Here is a 23,318-nt window from a genome sequence, read left to right as displayed (position 1 = left end):
CTGAAGTGTATGTAACCTGAAGCGTATGTAACCTGAGGTACCACTGTATTATGGTGGCCATTATTGGTGACCATTTTTATGCTACTCAATATATGAAGAGAGAGAGAGCAGAAAACCAAAGTGAGTAAACAGGAGTAGTTTCCATTGGGTTTACTGTAAATGCCACTCACAGTTTGCACTAAACACCTCTGCAAACTTCCTGCTTTGTCTATTTTGACATTAGGGGGTGACTCACCTTCCATATAAAGAAAAGTATTCAGGAAAGAAAAACTACAGATTATCGAGTTGAGGCACAGAAATAGAGGTTTACAAGATGGTGTGTGCTATGGAGAGACACTTCGTTCTATCAACATGAAAAACTCAGGGTCAAAAGGGAAGCTGCATATTTAAGTGAAATAGCTTTAGGTGCTTCTGCAAGACATATTCCCGAAAGCAAATATCTATCATCTTATGTGGGACTGCCCAATGCTGAAAGCTTTTGGGGATCTGTTTTAGTAGACTCATCAAAATATTTCTAGAGACCAGTACAGATATTGGAGTACCTTCAGTATACTAAAGGAGAATGTCAATCCATCTGTTAACAGCAGTGAAACTGATGATACACCAGAATCAGAAATGCCCTTCTCCACCTTCCATTGATTTGCTGCTAAGTATGGTGTGACATATGGCTTGTATGATGGAACTGATTATATGATAGAACTGACTAACTGAATTAGGTTAAGAGAAGGTGTATAAAAAAAATGGTTGCAAAAGAGAGTTTGTGTATACTATATTAGAACAATAGCAATTAAGATTCGGTAGAGCCATTCTCTATATTAGGGGGGATTTACCGTATTTTTCCATGTATAAGACTAGGTTATTTTATTAAAATATTGTGCTAAAAACTTGGGGTCGTCTTATACATGGATAGTGGAGAGGTGGGACGGGGGATTGGTGGCTGCCGCAAGCAGGATATTGTTCGTGGCGTTTTTATGGGTGATTGGTGGGTGCTGCAAGGTCCGCTGGCTATTGGCTGCTGCGGCAATTGGGCAGGCGATTGGTGCTTGCTTTTGGCAAGCGATTGGTGGCTTCGCCAATGTGCGTTCAGTTGGCTGTTGCATTCCTGCGGGGGAGCGGTTTTTGGCAAACCTTCCCCCCAAAAGCCCAACAAGTATGGGCAATATCCCCCCATTTTCTCTATTTGGAGTCCCAAAACAGAGGGGGGTGTCTTATACATGGGGGCGTCTTATACATGGAAATGTACGGTAGTAATGTGTATAGGAGGGAATTCTCTCTGGGAAAGGGCCAAATCTGTTTCCCATTTTGATATCAGCAAAACGAAACCCAATGTAGTACATTGATTTTGGCCCAGGACAGATGGGTTCGTATCACAGCTTGGCATAGAAGCTCACTGGGTAATCTCTAGGCTGGATTAATATAATGTGTTATACATGTGGCTGCCTTTGAAGATACAGTGGTACCTCGAGTTACATACGCTTCAAGTTACATACGCTTCAGGTTACAGACTCCGCTAACCCAGAAATAGTGCTTCAAGTTAAGAACTTTGCTTCAGGATGAGAACAGAAATCATGCTCCGGCAGCGTGGCGGCAGCAGGAGGCCCCATTAGCTGAAGTGGTGCTTCAGGTTAAGAACAGTTTCAAGTTAAGAACGGACCTCCGGAACGAATTAAGTACTTAACCCGAGGTACCACTGTACCTCAGAAACTGCAGCCGGTGAAAATATCAGCAGCTCTGTTGCTGACTGGGGCAAGATGGTCTGAACCTTTAATACCGATCTTGGTGTAATTGTATTAACCACCACATAGTTTCTGGGCCCAATTCAGAGTAATGGTTTTGATTTATAAAAGCCTTATGTGGCTCCAGCACCTCAAAATCACCTCTCCCCACATAAACTGACCTGGACTGGCTGTGTCTGGCAACCCATCAGAGATCCGCTGTAGTTTGCTCTTGTCATGATGTTCCAGAGGTCAGGCGGAGCTTCAGACAGCTTGATCGTCATAGTAACTCCACCTGTGAAGTCCACCAGAGCTTCTGACACTTGCCCAATCTGCAGGTCTTCATAAGAGCCACACAGCCTGTCAAAAAAAATATGCCAAGCATTATAGATATATGACACTCTATTGATTATTGCAATAGGGCAGAGATGGGGAACCTTAGACCCAGGGGCCAAGTACGGCCCTCCACGCTCCCTATGCGGCCCACCTTGAGTGTTTATGCCTGGATGGAATGCATCCTTGAACTCTGACCATGCTTGCTGCTTATCTGGATGGAAGATAGAGAGGGTGGGTGGGTGGGTGTGGAAACTAGCCTACTGTACAAAGGTAAAATTCACATTAGTTGTTCCGCCCACTTTTCATGCTGGCTCTGACCACCTTTATGCCTGTGGCCCTTGGGAGGTTGCCCAGAGGGGAATGCAGTCCTCCAGGTTGCCGATCCCTACAATCGAGTTACGAAGGGATGAGATAAGGAGGAACAGGTCATACACGCACACACAGAGAGTCAAACCTCAGGTTAAATGTTCTTCAGGTTGAGCGTTTTCAGGTTACGCTCCGCGGTGACCCAGAAATAATGGAGTGCATTACTTCTGGGTTTCACCGCTTGCACATGCGCAGATGCTCAAAATGACGTCACACGCATGCGCGGAAGCAGCGAATCGCAACCAGCGCACGTGCAGACGCCCAGTCACGGGTTGCGTTCGCTTCAGGATGCAAAGGGGCTGCGGAACGGATCCCGTTTGCATCCAGAGGTACCACTGTATATGGACCCCATTTCATAGCAAGATTCAATGTGGAAAGCAGGAAGGACCACTTACTTGGCATAAGCCTTTTCCAGAAGAGCTCCCCAGTACAGGTTCTTATAAACGGAACTGAGAAAAACAAGCTGTCCGGCTTCATTCACTGGCAGTCGGTCATCAACTACCACATCAACCCATTCGCCAAAATGCCAGAACTGGGAAAGAAAAGAGGACATGAATCTTCTTCAGCGGGTGATCATGTTTCTAAGAGGCTATTCTTAAAGAGAGGACTGAAGCCATGACTCAGCTATAGCCCTGACATGCCGTAACACTTAGTCATCATCGGCCCATCAGCTGGTGCTTCAGGAAAACATGAGGAGGTTTTTCTGACTTACTGCTTCAGCATGATAGATGGGTGTCTGAGAGAAGTAGACCAGAGAAACAAAGAGCAAAATGAGAGCAGAAGAGCTTGGATCATACAAGCCCCAGCTGCGCCACCAGGGTGTGGGCTTGGAAACGCGGCAAGGGCGTCGGCTTCAAACAGGAGCACTGAACTTCATCGAACGGCCACAATGGATAGCTCAAATTCAGACACAAGGTGCTGCATCTCACAAAGGTGGTTTTTGCCTATGAATGCTCAGAATACCTACGAAAGTCATTGCACAACCCGAATTGGACAGCATGGGTTGGATCCCGCTTGAAAACAGCAAAACCTGAAAGCACCTTTGCCATATCAGCTTTGCGGAGGGTGATGCATACCTTGAAATGGAATATCCCAGCATACTTCTTCCTCTCAAAGCTTTGGTTCATCGGCACGACCCGAGATAAGATATTTGGGTGAAATGATAACGCTTCCACAGCAGCCAGAAACCAACAGTCCTCTATTCAAAATACGACAACATAAAAGAACTGCATGTGAACAGCATTATTAACATTATTGTTAGCATTTATTCATTTGTTTTAATTTCACAAGGAGTGACCCAAAGCAACTTACAAAGCTATGCAAACTTTAAAAGCAAGTATAAAACCAGAATAAAATACAAACCTATTTCAGAGGACTTAAGCAATGTAAGTTTGCATAGTTATTAACTATATTGTTAGCATGTAACTGGATAATTTAGAACAGGCTTGTTTTGGTGCCTGCCTTATTATGTAGACCTGATTTCACATTCAAGGGTGATTTTGCCACTTCTTTATTGCACTTAAAATTAGATTAGGGAGCAAACCTTCCATGAAACAGAGCACTTTGGAATTATGTGCCAGTACCTAAAATTTTATTCTGCCGCCGCACAATTTCCATCCATGCAAATATCCGTGCTGAAATGTTTGGCTTGGAACCCAACAGGGCATGAGAGAAGGGTTTTTTCCTTAAATTCATTTTATTCCATCATGCATAAAATATAAACAAAAAACAACAAATGTAGAAATTGTATTGTTGGATTAGCTCTGCTGGTTCTGTCTAGCTGCTTATGGATCGAGGTCTGATGTTCAAATTGGTGTCTCAGGTAGGAGGGCTGGGGGAGGGGTCTGTCTGAGAACGGGCAGAAAACCCGAGGAGTAATCCAGTGCATATTTGTTTGGAAGCAGATCTTCTCGTGTTCAATGGGGTTTACTCCCTAGTAAGAGGGTTTAGGATTCCAGGAGATACTCATGCACCAAAGTGACACGCAGACAAAGGTTCTTACCTATCACTCCTTGGCACAGAGCAAGCCTTTTTTTGTTCGAAGCGTAAAACACTGGGGTCCTATGCAGTTCCTGAAAGGTTAAAAGGAAACAGCAGTCTTAAAAGGAAATGCCAAGCCAGAAGGTTTCATACATTCATGCCATACCCCTCAACCTTCCCAATTTGAGCTGGTTGTCCCAGAATTACAGAAGCCATCCCGGCTTCTGATTGGATGCCAGAATGTCCCATGTTTTTTGTCCAGTGCCCTTGCATGAGTCAGTTGCCTTCCATGAGAGCTCAGGACCAAAAACTGAGCATCTCAACTTTGAACAGCGGGATGCTGGACGGTATACCATTCAATGGAAAACAAGGCCTGTGAAACCACTGTGAGAATAACACCCTGTGGCCTAATGGCAGTTTTGTATAAAGTGCTCCCTTTGTGTGCAAAGTAGGGACGTCAGAGAATTCCAACAGAAACGAGAGCAGAAATTGCTTCTGTTTGCTTACCCATCCCTGTGTGTCTTAGGCATTGTCAAATGCAGCCTGATTCACGCTTTCTATGCGCAAAGCAAATGTTCTACCCATGAGCCACAGGCCATCCATCCAATCCCTCTGAGAATGTGGCATGCAGCTCTCCAGACCAACCCTTTACGGAAATTTCCATCACTTACCAGTGGTCTTTTCCACAGCAACCTCTGAGGTAGTTTCTGGAGCAATGGCCCCTTTCCAATGGACCTAATATCGGCTGGGAAGAACTCGTCCTCAAACAGGCATCCTTTCTTCAAGCATTCCTCCAGCAAAGTGTGGTAATTCTGCTGGCGAAGACTGCTGGGCTTCTGAGCAGCTCCCATTTCACACGTAGGCCACTGACGACGACTCTTCCTCTTCCATGATTGCAGGAGAGGCAAAAGAGCCATGGCAGAGGTGGACAGGGGAACCTGACAGGATTTGTCCCTACAGGGACTGGGATATTTCGTTCTAGCTTCCTCCTGAAGATGAAAGTCTTCCTCAATGCAATGTGCACCTATGGGAAATAATGTAAAAGGTCAACAAGTGAATTAAAAATGTACAGGATAGCACATTAATGATTAAACTAAGTTATTTTTCGATGATACGTCTTAGAAGCTTGCTCGATTTGCAGAAAGATGAACTTGATTCATAAGTATACAGAACCAGTGAGTTTAGCAGTGTAAGCAATCCTCATAGGAATAATCATAAGAATATTAAGATAAAAATAAGAAGAGCTAAAAACACTGCTGGGGTTGGGAAGCAACCATTAAAAAACAATTAAACACTGATAGAATTAACTCACTCTCGCTAATCTGCTAAAAAACATACAGATAATTACAATAAAAATAGCACAGCACCAGCCCTTTCACTAAAACCAGTCAGTTCTCCAAAGCCTGTTGGTATAAGAAGGTCTTTACAGAACAACAGCAAGGAGGGAACCAGTCTATCTTCTCTAGGGAGGGAGTTCCAAATTGTGGGAGCCGCCACCGAGAAGGCCCTGTCCCATGTCCCCCCCGGGATGGTGGCGGGTCTGAGAGAAGGGCCCCCCCATGAAGATCTCAAAACACAGTTTCATATGAGTGAATATGGGTTTTCAGATCGCTTGGACACAAGCCATCACTTTATAGGTTATAAACAACACTTTGGCGGAAACTAGCTAGCGGAGCTGTTGTAACAAGCAAGCTCTAACCAATCTGGCTGCTGCTCTTTGAGCCACTGGAAGTTTCTGAGCACTTTTCAAAAGCGGTTCCACGTAGAGTACGTTGCAGTAATCCACATGGGTGTAACTGTGTCACTGTGGACAAATCAGACATCCCAATGGCCCATCTAGTCCAGCATCGTGTTCACATAGTGGCCAACCAGATGCCTGTGGGAAACCTGCAAGTAGGACCTGATTCCCCCCCCCCCTCCTTTGGCTTCTAGCAACTGGTATTCAGAAGCATTACTGCCTCTGATCGTGGAGGCAGAGCAGAGCCATCATGGCCTGAACTGCAAACTGTCTCTTTCCAACCATCACAACCTAGGAATGAAATTTAAAAAGCAAGAAGTGTATTTAATTTCCAGAGAACAAAGCAGTGCAGCATAGTAGTTAAGAGTACTGGACTAGGGACTCAGCTGGATTGGTAAAGAAAAGGTGTTTTATATGCATTGTATATGCGATATGACACCGTGACACCAGATGGCACTGTGGAGTCCCATCTTTCCCAACCGGATTTCTCTGTACAGTGGTACCTCAGGTTACATACGCTTCAGGTTACAGACTCCGCTAACCCAGAAATAGTACCTCGGGTTAAGAACTTTGCTTCAGGATGAGAACATAAATCATGCTCCAGTGGCACGGCAGCAGTGGGAGGCCCCATTAGCTAAAGTGGTGCTTCAAGTTAAGAACAGTTTCAGGTTAAGAATGGACCTCTGGAACTAATTAAGTACTTAACCCAAGGTACCACTGTATGAGTTTACAGCACATTTAACCGGACTGGGGGGGGGGGAGAGACCTCAGTTCAAGTTCTTACTCAGCCCACAGCATGATCTTAGGCCAGTCACCATCGCCTACCCTGCTGGGTTGTTGTAAGGATAAATTACCCGCCCATGCCCTGCCAGGGAAATAAGTACCTCCAATGATGTTGAACATTAATAAAATAAGGATATCCTGAAGAAAATTCTAGGCTGTACAAGGAGTACTTTTAAACTGCTGGCTGTCAGGTGCTGCTGAGATCACGTTTGGTTAAATCACAGGTATTACTAGCCCAGTTCCCAACCCACCCCACAATTATATTGCAGTGAGCGGAACAAGCTAACGGCCCTAAACTGGCAGGAGCCTACTAACAGCAGCTGTACAAGTACATGTAGGGGTCATGCTATGTGCCATTTCATTTTTGACCTGAAGAGTCTGGCTTTTGCCAGAAATTATCAAGACGAAAACCATTTTTTTAATGGATGTTTCTAATAAATTTAATGGGTGAGTATCTCATTTTACAACACTTGGAAAGAACCCAGTCCTCATTAAAAAGAAGTGCTTCTTGTTTGGACTTGATCATAATCATCACAGTGTGTCCCTTTGCGCATCTGTAAAACTGTCACATACATGATAGTTATTGTGCACTGTTATTATGTACAGAGGGTTATGACTAATAGGAAATACCACCCTTTTTATACTTAGGAGGTATGTAGAAAAGATATTGGCCTTGGACCAGAGAAGGCTGGGTTAAAGTCCTGTGTTAGTTCACATTCTATGGGCAACTTAAAACCACTTCCAGAGGGTAAAGGTAAAGGTACCCCTGCCCGTACGGGCCAGTCTTGACAGACTCTAGGGTTGTGCGCCCATCTCACTCAAGAGGCCGGGAGCCAGCGCTGTCCAAAGACACTTCCGGGTCACGTGGCGAGCGTGACATCGCTGCTCTGGCGAGCCAGAGCCGCACACGGAAACGCCGTTTACCTTCCTGCTAGTAAGCGGTCCCTATTTATCTACTAGCACCCGGGAGTGCTTTCGAACTGCTAGGTTGGCAGGCGCTGGGACCGAACAACGGGAGCGCACCCCGCCGTGGGGATTCGAACCGCCGACCTTTCGATCGGCAAGCCCTAGGCGCTGAGGCTTTTACCCACAGCGCCACCCGCGTCCCTTTCCAGAGGGTAGTGTATCTCATTATTCTTACTCTTAAATTTCATATCGCACCCTTTCCCCAAAGGAGCCCAAGGTGGAAAACACACAAGCAGTAAAGCAATTAAACCATACAAAAACAATTCCAATACAGATGCAGACTGTTGAATTCATGAACATGGGAGCAGGAAACAGGACCACATGCTAAACTCGCCCCTACATTTCCTCCTGCTGTCTAAATATTGAGCATCAAGGTAAAGGAGCCACATGCATCTGAACATGCATGTACATCTGGACACATGCACATCTCTTTCACATTGATGCCAAACATCAGTGGGAACTGGGGTGAGAGAAGGGGGACTCTCTGCAGTGTGCCTCAACTTCAGAAGAGGGAGCAGGGATGCCATCACCACCTTCCAACAGAATCTCACATACCTTCCAACATTCTGCTGGTAGTTACGTATTGAGGTTACTGGTCATAACTGGGTTGCTTCTTTTTTGGTCCTGAGCTCTCGTGGCAGCCAGTCAGCTGACTTGCGGCAGACCCAAAAGTGGGACATTCTGAGATCCAATCTGGAGCCGGGATGGCTTCTATAATTCTGGGACGTCTTGATCAAATTGAGACAGTTGGGGGGCTTGGTCTCAGGAGAGGGGCAAATTTGTTTCCTAGAACTAGACATTGCTCTCCATAGGTGGGAGCAGATCTACCCAGGGGCATTGCAAGGGGGTGCGGGGGTGCGGTCTGCCCCAGGTGTCATGACGGTGACTGCGCCAATCGCGAAAATCTGCCCACCAGGGATGCTAGGTTCCCTCCCTTAAAAAAGCTCAACAACTCTGGGTAACATTCCCAAAAATTGCAATGGGGGGGTGACAAAAAAAATATCACACTGGGTACCACCTGACTTTGCTACACCTCTGGATTTACCTGCCCTGAAATCCCAACATTCTCGCAAAGCAAGTGAATCTCACCAGTTAACTACCTCATGCGTTGTTTTTAAATGCTTGGTGGACAGGGTGTGAAAATTTTGGAGGAACCTTAGTGGCTTCTGACCAGTCTTAAACATCTTGCCTGATTCCTGAGCTCCTGAAGTCCACTCTTGAGTCCACTGCCAAACCTGTCCACTGTTACCCTCTGAATAAAGATCCGTTTTTTACTTCGACGTAAGAACCTCTGCCTACATGTGTTGGGTGTGAGTCACCAAGGGCCTTGGTGGAGATCACATGACAGTGGTAGATGGGGCCAGAGGCAAAAAATGGGTGAAGTTATGAATGTAATGTATTACCTTTGTAAAATTTCTCCACACACTCGCACAGCTCCCTGTCTCATCCATTCAGACAAGCAAGAGTCACCAGAGTTCGAGGATGCATTTAGGCCAAGGATTTGAAGCGGAGACAGTGAGGAGGGGTGTGGTCTGTGAAGAACTCTGGGGTTCCCCATGTCCGCTTTAGCAGAAGACAATCCAATAACATGACTAAGGGTTTCCCCAAACCTAGTGCTGAGCCTTATTATTATTATTATTATTATTATTATTATTATTATTATTCAATTATGGCTCCTAGGATTCTAAAAGCAATCTGTTATTCAAACGTCACTGGAGCAACTTCAGGGAAGCCACATCTGTGCCACACTGCGAATTTGCCACACTGAATGTAAACCATAGAGGAGTCAGTGAGGATGATTCAAGCAAGCTGGCCAAGCCCAGCCCGGTAAGTGACAGCAACTATGCCATCATATCCCATGCCACTAACCCAGAAAATGGTTTCCTAGTTCCCACATGTTTCCTAGTTGAAATGTGGAATGAGGGGCAAAGCCAATCTCTAATCAAACAAGCCAGGTTGTATATGGGAAGGAAAAACTGGTCCATTCTAATGAACCAATATCTGTGGGCCCAGAATGAAACTAAATATACATGTTCATTAAAAACTATAGATATTTTTAATACTTGATGTTTTGCTGTGCTGCTGGAAGTCGCCCAGAGTAGCTGGGGCAACCCAGTCAAATGGGCGACATATTATATTATTATTATTATTATTATTATTATTATTATTATTACTTCACTGGATCCAAATAATGCCAAGCAAGGTTCTTTGTCCTGGTCCTTCTTCCAGGGACTTTCAGACTTTGGCTGTGATCATGCACCTGCTTAACCAGGAGTAAGTCGCACTGAATTCAGTAGCTCTTGCTTCTGCGAAGATATGCATAGGGTTACACTATTTAACCCAGGGACGTGGTCCTTCAGATATTGATGGATTACAACTCCCATCATCTTTGATCACTGTCCATGCTGGCTGGAGCTGATGGGAGTTGGAGGGTCACGGGTTTCCCATCCCTCTAATAATTTTTATTTAAACCTCACCCATCTGTCTGGGTTGCCCCAGCCACTCTGGGCAGCTTCCAACACACAGAAAAACATAATAAAACATTAAAAATGTCCCAATACAGGGCTGCCTCTAACAGGTAAAAATCTGTTTTCTGGATTTTATGTTATTTTTAATCTTCTAGCTTTAAAATCCAAATACCTTGGACTTATCATAAAAACAATGTCTAAATTGATGTTGATGTTTTTTGTGTTTTTAATATTTTGGTGGGAACCACCCAGAGTGGCTAGGGCAACCCAGTCAGATGGGCGGCATATAAATAATAACAGTATTATTATTATTATTATTATTATTATTATTATTATTATTAATGAAATAAATAAAAGCCAGCCAGGTAGATATGTGAGATGAGAACATTTTGTGTTACTTGCACATGACAAAGTACAAATAATAAAAAGACTTGTTCCTTTAAAAATAAATAAATTATTGTGACAAACAATCTTTCTTTGGGTTTGAGAACAGAGAGTTTTAACTGTATGTTAGCTGTACTGTATGTCTCTGATGAGCAAATATCCATGGAGGGTTGAGAAGCGTGGCAGATGAGAGAATCCTAAGGAGCCATGATTTATTGTGACATAGAATGAAAACAAGTTAGACGTCAGACTGTAAAAATGCCTCACAGGATATAATGAAATACTGACTATTTGGGAAGCAACTCTGCATCAAATATACAACACTGTGTGACAGCACCATGGCTTCATGAAACTGGGCTACTGATTAAGCAAGTCAAACAATTCGGGACAGATTTATTGCTGTTGTCAATGAGCTAAATTTATTGTTGTGGCACAATAGCAGCTTCCCCGGAAGCCAGAAACCAAAAGACAGCATGACCTTAAATGGTCAGGCCAGTAGCGCCATTTCACCCAGCGTTCTTGTCTCTTGACAATAGCCAGGTCTGGGTGTTAAGGGAATACGCTACAAACAAAAAATAACATTATTAGAGGACTCAGTTGCCTCTTGCACCCCTAGGCATCAGGATAAAGCTTTCTCTTGGACTTGTTTTTGTGTGATAGAGCAGCCAGATTTATGGTGTTGTCAAATAAATGCATTTTTAAAAGATTTCTACACCAGCTTTCGGTCAAAATGAAAATGGCTCGTAACAAGAAAAGAACTTTTTGTCAAGAGGAATGTGGGTGCAACTTCTGTTTCTTTCTTCCTTTTGCTGAGTCATTAATAATGTTGGAATTTTTATCATATTTTCGCATTTGGTTTTCATTTGTAATGTGTTACAGGGAAATTGAATGGGAGAGGCTAAGAGACTGCCCTACCACCGCCCGCCCGCCCCCCCCCCCCGAGACAAGGGGTCTTCGCTGCACATTACCCAAACCTCATTCATTTAGGTTCAAAACTCCATTTACAAAGGGCCTGCCTAATCAGAAACTCCAGAACCTTGACGGCAGCCCCTAATGGCAAGAATATGAACAGCAATATATCTGCAAAAGCGTTGCATCTGCAAGGGAAGCTCAGCCCTGTTTGAAGGAGTCCTGAGTCCCAGTTGAGCCCCAGGTCTCCAACAGAGGAAAGCAGGGAGTGTGTCAATACCAAATGTACCTGATAAATCTATCTACGTACTGGCTCAATGGGAAATTTTTAGAACTTCATTAAGAAATCACTCGTATCAATCTTCTCAGTTCCAATGGCATTTAGGGGCCAGGGAAGTGAGGTACAGTGGTGCCCCGCAAGACGAATGCCTTGCAAGACGGAAAACCCGCTAGACGAAAGGGTTTTCCGTCTTGGAGGTGCTTCGCAAAACGAATTTGCTATGGGCTTGCTTCGCAAGACGAAAATGTCTTGTGAGTTCCTGCGGGTTCCCCCCCCCCTTTTCCCAAGCCCCTAAGCCGCTTAACAGCTGATCGCTAAACCGCTTAACAGCTGATCTAAGCCGCTTATCAGCTGATCTAAGCCGCTAATAGCCTTTTAGCAGCTAATCCGCTAATCCCTTAAGCCTTTAATAGCCGCTAATAGCCTTTTAGCAGCTAATCCGCTAATCCCTTAAACCGTTAATAGCCGCTAATAGCACTAATCCACTAATGGGCTTGCTTCGCAAGACGAAAAAAACTGCAAGACGAAGAGACTCACGGAACGGATTCTTTTCGTCTTGCGAGGCACCACTGTATAAGGGGAGGGGCAAGTGAGCCCACCATAATGTACAATAATGTCCCAGGGGCTCACCAAGGAGTCATAACAGGTGATATCCTGCGGCAGGATATACGTATAAGCTAAACAAGCTATAGCTTAGGGCCCCATTCTCTTCGGAGCCCCCCAAAAAATAAAGGGGGGAAAACTGGGTGTACATTTGCAAAATATAAGATAAAAAACAAATAAAATAAAAGCTACATACAGAAAGAGTGTTTTGTGTTGTGTAGGCTCCTATGATGTAAGTAATAGGCCCCGCCTGCTAGCCTGCTCCCTAAAATATCACTGGTTTGGTCATTTCTGTATATAAGGTGCCTACATTCTACTTGGACTAATTGCGTGGCAACATGTGCAAATGGCTTTAGATCCCTATTAGTTCCATAAATTACCATATAGCATATATTCAACACAAAAAACAGTGAGAATTTGTTGTTGACAAAGGACAGCTGGACATATAAAGGGCCCTATTACCTTCAGTAGCTTAGGGCCTCATCAAACCTAAATCTGGCCCTGATCCTGCCCCAAGAGTGTCAGGCAGATTACCATCTTAATCACAATGCATAGCCATCCCATAGTGGGATGAAGATCAGACAAGACAAAGGGGTGCATTTGACTTGACTCAGGGACCAAGCAACGGTAAATACTTTCCTTTGTACTGTGATGGAGTAAATGTGAAAGACTGTACAGTGGTGCCTCGCAAGACGAAAAGAATCCGTGCCGTGAGTCTCTTCGTCTAGTGGTTTTTTTGTCTTGCGAAGCAAGCCCATTAGCGGATTAGCGGATTAGCGCTATTAGCGGTTTAGCGGCTATTAGCAGCTATTAAAGGCTTAAGGGATTAGCGGATTAGCTGCTAAAAGGCTATTAGCAGTTTAGTGCCTTAGAAAAAGGGGGTGAGGAGCGGAAAAAAAACCCCCAGGAATCGCAAGACATTTTCGTCTTGCGAAGCAAGCCCATAGCAAATTCGTTTTGCGAAGCACCTCCAAAACGGAAAACCCTTTCGTCTAGCGGGTTTTCCGTCTTGCGAGGCATTCATCTTGCAGGGCACCACTGTATTTCAGGGGTAGACAACCTAAGGCCCACGGGGGTCGTTTAACTGGCCCCCAAACCAAGCCACCCACTCAGCAAATCCCCGCCCGCTGCGCTAAACCAGCGCAGGGTGCCATGGGGGCTCGCTTCCATGGCACCGGAAATCACGGCTGTGCAGGCACAGAGGCCAAAAATTGTGTGTGCACAGACGCAGGCGCCGGAAATCTCGGGTGCGCATGTGAGCAGGCGCACGCAATCTGGCCCATGGAGGTGATCTCCGCTGGAGTGAACCGACTCCTGTTGTATTTGATTGACAGGGGCATGCCTGGATCTCACGTTCCACCTGAGACCACACCTGTTCTGTGATATCTTGATGGTGCTTCTGGAAATGCATTATGGGAAGGTTTGGGAAACTTTTAAAAACCTGATGTAACGATTGATTGGGGCTTCTGGCTGCTTCGTCTCTGTAGTAGTGGAAAGTCTTGTTGCAACAATAAGGATCAGGCCTACAGGCTGCCGTTTTGCCTGTTATCACCTGGCTGAAGTCTTTTGCTTGTGACCCCTGACCTGAACCTATGGGAGTCAAGGTTAGGCAATTGTGGGGTGCTCCAAGGACTATCTTTCACAAATATTTTCTTTTATAATGTTCAAGAAAATAATATCTTGTATTTCTGCAAAGTATGCTGCCTTAAATGTCAGCCTTTAGTGTATTTGTATCTGTTTGATATTTTGTCATGATCTGTTTGTTTACTTAAGATTCCTTCTGCAGCAGGAAGTGATATCGAAATGCTTTAAATAAATTGAATAAATGATGATACTAAAACTGTTCATATCATTAAAAAAATGATATTAAGTCTCTATTTGAACTATCCAAAGGTTTTTACTTTTTCTATTGCGTCCTTCTGAACTGCTTGGAGACTATTGTAAATAGCAATGTAAATTGTTTAAGTAATCAATCAAACAAACAAACGTCTCCAGGCCTTCAGATCCCGTATAGGCTACTGTAACAGGGAGCCCAGGGTGGCAAACAAATACATAATTTAAACACAAAGAAAGCAAAAACAATCTGTATTGTATCCTTCTAAACTGCTTTGAGACTATTGTGGCTAAGAGGTATATAAATTGCTTAAGTAAATAAATAAATAAATAAATGCCCCCAGGCCTTAGAATTCCAGATAACAGATTATTATTATTATTATTATTATTATTATTATTACTATCATTACTATCATTATTACTATTATTAATACCACACCCTTCCTCCTCAAGGAGCCCAGTGCAGCAAACAGATGCACAATTTTTTTTAAAGACATCAAAAGCATTCTAAAACAGTTAAAATATTCTAAAACTAATTGCAATTAAAAACATATAAAGGTAGCTACTATTAAAAACATTTTAAAAGCAGTTACAGTGGTGCCTCGGGTTACAGACGCTTCAGGTTACAGACTCCGCTAACGCAGAAATAGTACCTCGGGTTAAGAATTTTACCTCAGGATGATAACAGAAATCGTGAGGCGGTGGTGTGGTAGCAGCAGGAGGCCCCATTAGCTAAAGTGGTACCTCAGGTTAAGAACAGTTTCAGGTTCAAAATGTTTTAACTCAAGATACCACTGCACTGTGCAGTTAAAAACATTATCCCATCTAATTTTTGAGGTGGTAAATATGTCCTCTCTTTTCCACTCACTTCACTTACTTTGTCCTTATTGAAACAACTTTTCTTTACACCCAGACCTACCCCTCCCCAATAGGAAACTGTGCCAGTGAAACACAAATATAACAGCAACTGAAAGAATGCAAAAACTGAAAGTAGAAGCGGGAGTTTTTACATGTCAGTGTCATTTTGTTTCATTTCCTGGATATTCTACATACAAAATAATTTCAGAAAGAAACCCCCTGACATTAATCTGGCCATTTCAAACAATTTGTTATTCTGTTCACTAAGACTGCACTGTTAAAAAAACACTGTTGAGTAGTGGGTTTGGGGGGTGGGCGGGCAGGTGTAAAATATACAACAGTCACGTGTGAAAACAAATGACATGATCCAGCACAGTTACAAAATCAAGAAGGGTCAGAATCATAGCTGTCAACGTTTCCCCTTTTTAAAGGGAAATTCCCTTATTCCGAATAGGATTCCTCACAAGAAAAGGGAAAAGTTGACAGCTATGGTCAGAATACCAGGGAGAATGCTGTAAACCAAATTAAGCTAGATAACCAAATGAACAAAGTATGCAGCATATCTGTCATTCATACAAATTAGGGAAATATACAAGGATATACAAGATCTGTCAATCAAATGAGATCTAAACACAGGTTGGAAGGTGCTTTCATACCCAAGCTAGGGGCCAAATTTTGAGACAGAGGAAATCCATGCCCAGCCTTCCCCCATAATGCTTACTTTCCCCCAAGGTATTTTCTCCATTAGGGAAACTTATGTGGATATATAGTTTTTCCAAATAACTGCAGGGGAAAGTGTTAAATCCACTTCCTCCAGTGTTTCGTCCTGACCATCTCGCAAACGGAAACACACGTCTCATCGATTTGCCAAATTTTAAAGAGATTGGGGATCCCAGCAAGTTTCTCCATAACCTTGTTTAGTATAAAAGCCCAGGAAGCCAGCCACCAAATAATAAAATATAATTGGCATTTAAGATGCCAATAATGATAATAGGGTGGAAATGTGTTTCAGGTGACCAAATAGGTTTCTGGATTAAGCGCATGGCCAACTTCAATTGGACAATAGTCTGTTTAAATTTAACCATTTCAGTTCCACTGGGCTGTAGATTGGGCCCTAGGCATCTTTAAATCTAAACTATCAAAAGCAACATAGCTCCCGTTTCTAGACTTCTGGTTTCTGTAGCACAAAAGAATATTAAAACATCTTACCTTATTCCAAGTATTTTCTTCTGTTCACAAGAGATTAGTAATAAATCCTAGCAGAGTAGCAGTCTCAGTCTCAAGTAGCACCTTATCTTTCGCCCTAACTGGCAGTAAAGCTCTGACGATTTCTCTCGTCTAAACATTTATGTGTACGTACATCCTGCTTATGCAAATCTAACAGGTAATCTCCACCTACCAAGCAAAAGTTCAAGGAAGGTAAATGTTAACGGAATGGGTTTGCTGAAAGTGTTGCAACAGTAGGCATTTTCGACGTCAATCACATGACTTACCTGGAAGGACCTGGCAGCTTGACAGAAAATGACACAGCTGTTGCCCAAAAGAAAGAGCACTTCCTTCTCTGTTTATGGCTTGTTTTTCTGTCTGAACCTTAAAGTGTAAACAGGTGACTCTGTGGACAGAAACGCCTTCTGCCACAATATGATGGATGGGCTTATTTAACTTGGGACCAGTACACATAGAATCATAGAATCATAGAGTTGGAAGAGACCACAAGGGTCATCGAGTCCAACCCCCTGCCAAGCAGGAAACACCATCAGAGCACTCCTGACATATGGTTGTCAAGCCTCTGCTTAAAGACCTCCAAAGATTGAGACTCCACCACACTCCTTGGCAGTAAATTCCACTGTCGAACAGCTCTTACTGTCAGGAAGTTCTTCCTAATGTTTAGGTGGAATCTTCTTTCCTGTAGTTTGGATCCATTGCTCCGTGTCCGCTTCTCTGGAGCAGCAGAAAACAACCTTTCTCCCTCCTCTATGTGACATCCTTTTATATATTTGAACATGGCTATCATATCACCCCTTAACCTCCTCTTCTCCAGGCTAAACATGCCCAGCTCCCTTAGCCGTTCCTCATAAGGCATCGTTTCCAGGCCTTTGACCATTTTGGTTGCCCTCCTCTGGACACGTTCCAGTTTGTCAGTGTCCTTCTTGAACTGTGGTGCCCAGAACTGGACACAGTACTCCAGGTGAGGTCTGACCAGAGCAGAATACAGTGGCACTATAACTTCCCTTGATCTAGATGCTATACTCCTATTGATGCAGCCCAGAATTGCATTGGCTTTTTTAGCTGCCGCGTCACACTGTTGGCTCATGTCAAGTTTGTGGTCAACCAAGACTCCTAGATCCTTTTCACATGTACTGCTCTCAAGCCAGGTGTCACCCATCTTGTATTTGTGCCTCTCATTTTTTTTGCCCAAGTGCAATACTTTACATTTCTCCCTGTTAAAACACAAAAAACTAGAGTTTAGTTTTCATGCGAAGAAGTCAGCTAGGTTGTGACAGTTGCCACGTATCTGCACATCAGCTGAGGCCAAGACCCTGCACATAAAAATATGAACATGGTATTCAGAAATATACAACTTCCAACCATGGAGACCAAGCAAAGTCTGCCCAATTCTCCTTTGAAGCCATCCAAACTCGTGGCTATCACTGCCTCCTATGGAGCAAGTTCTGTAGTTTAACTATGCACTGTGTAAAGAAATTGTTATTACTTTATCTATCCTGAATCTTCCAACATTCAGCTACATTGATGTTCGCGAGTTGTGGAAAAAAAGAACTTTTCTCTATCCACGCTCTCCATGCCATGTAGAATTTTATAAACTTGTATCACCTCCTGCTTGCTTTTTCTCTAAACTAAAAAGCCCCAAATGCTTTCCTAGTAGGGGATTACTGCATTCTCATTCCGCAGTTTAATCAGTGCAATAAAAGGCATTGCCTTGTTTGTTGCTGCTGCTGCTGGTCTTTACTTCTGTGAGCGCAATATGGCTACCAATTACTTTGATCTATCTATTTAGATCACACAGAAAGGCTTCTAATCTATGCTAGAACTGCTGTTGGCTGGAACATTTCCTCCGTTCATTATTATTTTTTAATGAAATCTCCATAGGCCAGATGTAAACGACCGCAGGTCTCCTGAACCTTCAGTAGCTGTATAGAAGAAGGAATTGCAGCATATGTAATTTGCCATGCAAATGACACCTCCTGAAATTCTTTCTTCTACACTACTATTTAGGGTGCAAGAGAACCTTTCTCTGTTCCATATGGCCATCCTTAATCTTCACCAGCCTACTTTCTGATGGAAATGCCCGAAATCCACTTTTCATTTGTTTGCATTTAAGGTATTTGGAGTTGACAACCCTGATTCCCTAATAAAGTTCTTCTTTAATCCTCTTTTAATTCTTCTTAGACATTTTGTTTAATATGCATTACTTTTGGGGGGGGGTTACACTACTCTATATGGAGAGAGAAATCTTGCAGTGGGTAAGAATAAGTTGCAAATGGAAAACTGAGGTTCCAGCATTTCCAAAAATCGTTGGTCAAGTAAAACAAATAGCTTCTCTTGCTGAATTCATTTGGTTAAATTTAATTGGTTTCATTGCTCTGACTACAGCCCATAGAAAACTACACGGGTCCTACAACTGGCTTCAGGTGCCCTATCCTTCCTCAAGCTATGGGTCATAGAATCACAGAGTTGGAAGGGATCCCGAGGATCATCTAGTCCAACCCCATGCAACCCCATGCAATGCAGGAATATGCAGCTGTCCCATACAGGAATTGAACCTGCAACCTTGGCGTTGATGCAGCCCCCATCAAGCATGACCCAATGGTCAGGGTGATAGGAACTGTAGTCCAACAATATCTGAGGACCCAAAGTTGGGAAAGGCTGCTCTAGCTCCCATTAAGAGCAATCAGACTGGTATCCAGCGCCGAGGGCCTTCTGGCGGTTCCCTCATTGCAAGAAGTGAGGCTACAGGGAACCAAACAGAGGGCCTTCTCGGTAGTGGCGCCCGCCCTGTGGAACGCCCTCCCATCAGATGTCAAAGAGATAAACAACTACCTGACATTCAGAAGACATCTTAAGGCAGATGGGCGGGGTATAAATAATAAATTATTATTATTATTATTATTATTATTATTATTATTATTATTATTATTATTAATGTACCAGGGAGAGGGTTCTTTCAGTGATGGGCCCAATGTACCATCCCAAGAACTTTGCATACTTCTCTCACTTGCCTTATTCTGCCAGGCTTTTTGTTGATTTAATTACTTTCCCCATCCCCAATATACAGTTTTATTGGATGCTGTATTTTAAAAAATCATTGCTACATTGCTTTAAAATTTTATATGTATTGTAAGCTGCCTTGTGAAAGCTTGCCCAAAAATTATATGTAGAAATACAGTAGTAGTAGGAATAATATTTTATTTTTTTTGCTATGTGTCCTCTTTTTCCAGCACACGTCATCTTTTTCAGGGGTAGAATTTGAGACAATTTGCATTTATTTGCTTTGAATGGAGTCACGGCGTTCTTTTTTTCTGCTCTTCAAAACACGGCAACCCTATTAACATGCCAAGTTTGTAGACATTAAACCAAATTTACTATTACAAACACGAGAAAATATTTTTATAAAATTTATCTACTTCCTCTTAGGTGACCCATTTTGAGCCACTGGTAAAGGCAGCGAGTCTCTTTCTTCAAGCAGATAATGAGTAAGCAGTTAGTCACTCTCAAGTTTGGAGGGAATACACTTCTGCATAAACCTCACTGTCTGTGTTAGGAGACATTGCGGTTTATGAGGAGATACGCTGATGATGTCCAGCTCTATTTCTCCATAATATCTGAGTCAGGTGAGGCTGAGCATGGTCAGGTATGACATCTGGATGCAGTTGTGGAACAGATGAGGCCTAGTAAGCTGAGCTTGAACCCTGGGGAGATGGAGGCGCCGTGGGTGGGTTCCTCCAGTGTCCAGGAGATTGATCCTCTGCTTGTCCTAGATGAAGTTGATCTCCCTCTGAAACAACAGGTGTATAATTTTGGGGTCCACTTTATCACTTGAGGCTCAGGTAGTCTCCGTGGCTAGGGGTGGCTTTTAACAGCTATGGCTAGTGCAACAAAGACAGGGATAGCCTAGCTGCACTGAGTCATACAGTGGTGACCTCAAGACTTGGTTATTGCAACGCACTCTATGAAGGCTATCCTTGCACCTGGTTCAGTCCAGCTCCTGTAAAAGGCTGCATTTAGAGCATTGAACGGTACGTAACCACCCCCCACATAACTCTGGAGCTCAAAAGTTGGCACTGGCTGCCCATATGTTACCAGGCCATGTTCAATCTTCTTGTATTAATTTACTAGGCCCTAAGCAACATTCTGAAGGAAATCAGCCCTGAGTGCTCACTGGAAGGACAGATCCTGAAGCTGAGGCTTCAGTACTTTGGCCACCTCATGAGAAGAGAAGACTCCCTGGGAAAGACCCTGATGTTGGGAAAGATGGAGGGCACAAGGAGAAGGGGACGACAGAGGACGAGATGGTTGGAGAGTGTTCTCGAAGCTACACTGCAGGAGGCAGTGCCTGGCGTGCTCTGGTCCATGGGGTCACGACGAGTCGGACACGACTAAACGACTACACAACAACAAGCAACATGGGTCCAGGATATCTTAAGGACCACCCGATCCCTTATATTCCTGCCCAATTACTGAGATTTGTGGGGAACTTTCTGTTGGTAGCAGTATTTGAAACTCCCATTGTTCTAGGTGCATTATGTGACAGGGAATTTCATTAGCACAAGCAGTTTCTGAGCTATGGGTGCAGTACTGTGCCTAAGATTTCAGATTAAAACTGCAGAGTGGAAGGAAAGGAGGACCTTTTTCTGTCTCCCTGCTTCCAGCTACTTTCTGAAGACTGGAGAAGAGCCCCTCTTAAGAATATTAGGGGGGTGGGCAGGGGAAGGACTAGACCCTATGAAAAATGAACATAATATTTATCTGAAGTTCATTTACTTTCAGCTTTGTATTCTTGTTATTAAAAAACGTGCCTGAACATTCCATTGTTGCACCCATAACCTAGGTTTAAGGTGCCATTTAGCTCCTAGATTTCATTTCTGTTTCTAACACTAGTTGGTAGCCCCCCATGGTTCAGATACATGGCTTCTAACTAATGGAAGCTGTGCAGTCAGTGTCGTGGCCAAAACCTGTGGAACTCCCTCCTAATTGGGATTAGACAGGCGCCTTCCTTGAACTTCAGGCTCATAGTCCAGCAGGCATTGTCAAGGTCGTGCTTGGTTTTATGATCATTTTTTATTGTTTTACTGTCCCATCCATCTTCTGTAGACTGTTTTATGTGCATGGCTAGGAAATGCAAATAATAAAGTGGTATATAAATGCCTTCAATAAATAATAGATACCAAAGGCTGTCTATTAATATAAGCACAGTAAAGTACGAAACATGCTGAAATACACGTACAGGTGAATAATATAGAGACAGAATGTTGTGAAAGCAGAAAAATAGCAACAATCACTCAGTTGCCCCTCTGGGTGGCTCTGGGGGTAGAGCCCAGCGAGGGTCATGGGGCAGAGTTATGCACCCAGCAGGAGGGGTGGGCGAATTCCTCCATTTTGGTTTCCCAACGTTTCTGTTTTTTCCATTAAGGATGTCTATCACAAGCAGGGTTGCCATATATATGTCCAGAAGCAATGTCCAGGCAGAAATTGCTTTAAAAAAACAAACCGTCCAGGAAAATCCGGACATATTGTTGGCAGTGTCGTTTTGGGCAATTTTCAAAAACTTCATTTTTTTGTGATTTTGCCCAGAAAGCTCAACAACTTTGGGCAAAACTTTAAAAAGCGCAACAACTTTGCCCCCCAAAAAGTTCATTGCGCCTTGGTCAAAATGCATAGGACCTTTGTGTCCAGATTAGGAAAAACAACTTTGTGAATTATGGCAACCCTATCACAAGGCCATTCAGCTGCACCATAGAACTACTCCACCATTTTCTTTCCTTGTGTGCCTCCCACATGAACCCTAAATCTGTTCCAGGATTTCCTCTAATGTTCTGGGACATTATGGGGCATGCAGGAAGAAAAGAGAGCAAGGAAGTTCCATTGTGCAGCGAAAAGTCCTTGTGCTAGCAGAATAATTTTTTCCTAATATATATATATATTTGTATATATATATGGAATTTGTATGGAATATACACCTTTTTTCCAAAGCAATTTTCCTTAAAGGAATGTGTTTTTGAACGTTATTTTCAATCGTATATGCATTAATTTGCACACTTCCTCCTGGCATATGTATTTTTTATATATACAGTGGTACCTCGGGTTACATACGCTTCAGGTTACATACACCTTAGGTTACAGACTCCGCTAACCCAGAAAAAGTGTTTCAGGTTAAGAACTTTGCTTCAGGATGAAAACAGAAATCATGCTCCGGCGGCGTGGCGGCAGCAGGAGGCCCCATTAGCTAAAGTGGTGCTTCAGGTTAAGAACAGTTTCAGGTTAAGAACAGACCACCGGAACAAATTAAGTACTTAACCCGAGGTACCACTGTACACTACTTGGCAGAAGAAGTTCACTGCAGAATTCAGAAAAGGTAACTTTGCCTTTAAATGCGAATTGAATTAAGTTTCTTCCCTGACCTGGAGTGAGGCCCAGCAGGGTCAGTGGATAAAGTTTTGTGCGTAAAGCTGCAAAGGGTCAGAGCGTAAGCATTTGGATCAAGGCACAATGAAAATTAGTAACAGTCTGGGGCAAACACTTTGCTCACCTTGTCCTTGCACAATCTATTCTCCCACGTATGTCACAAAAACAAAGCCAGGACTAAAACTGCATTACTCATGACAGTGATCCCAGCCACATGTACAGCACATGTCAATGAAATGCAGAATGCCACTAAGAAATTAAGTTTAGAAAGCATTCTGGAAACATTACAGAAAATAGTTTTAAATGGTAGAAAACAATTCAACATTTTATACAGCAGATTGTCCCCCCAAAAAATCACCGAATCCATGGCAGAGAACTCCAGATCTGTGCAAAGCAGGCCCTGAACACTCTGCGGTTTCCAGCAACTGATATTACTGCCTCCAGCTGAATAATAATAA

At 43.4% G+C, this 23,318-nt stretch overlaps 1 protein-coding gene across 1 annotated transcript in view; it reads right to left on the bottom strand.

Moving 5' to 3' along the window:
• The window catches only part of CAPN14 (calpain 14), a 45,027-nt gene extending 28,402 nt beyond the window's left edge, over positions 1 to 16,625 (bottom strand). The window contains exons 1-6 of the mRNA XM_083434485.1: positions 16,429 to 16,625; positions 5,069 to 5,421; positions 4,420 to 4,489; positions 3,494 to 3,615; positions 2,813 to 2,949; positions 1,878 to 2,075 (exon numbers count right to left, since the gene is read on the bottom strand). Of these exons, the coding sequence (XP_083290611.1) occupies positions 1,878 to 2,075; positions 2,813 to 2,949; positions 3,494 to 3,615; positions 4,420 to 4,489; positions 5,069 to 5,314 (773 nt within the window). The 5' untranslated portion in view covers positions 5,315 to 5,421; positions 16,429 to 16,625. The remainder of the gene's footprint in view (positions 1 to 1,877; positions 2,076 to 2,812; positions 2,950 to 3,493; positions 3,616 to 4,419; positions 4,490 to 5,068; positions 5,422 to 16,428) is intronic.
• Between the last annotated feature and the right edge of the window lie 6,693 nt (positions 16,626 to 23,318).

Source organism: Podarcis tiliguerta, assembly GCF_965153285.1.
Source record: "Podarcis tiliguerta genome assembly, chromosome: 3".
Classification (NCBI taxonomy): Eukaryota; Metazoa; Chordata; class Lepidosauria; order Squamata; family Lacertidae; genus Podarcis; species Podarcis tiliguerta.
Note: the sequence above shows the minus strand (reverse complement) of the source record. Positions and strands in the feature narration are given on the sequence as shown.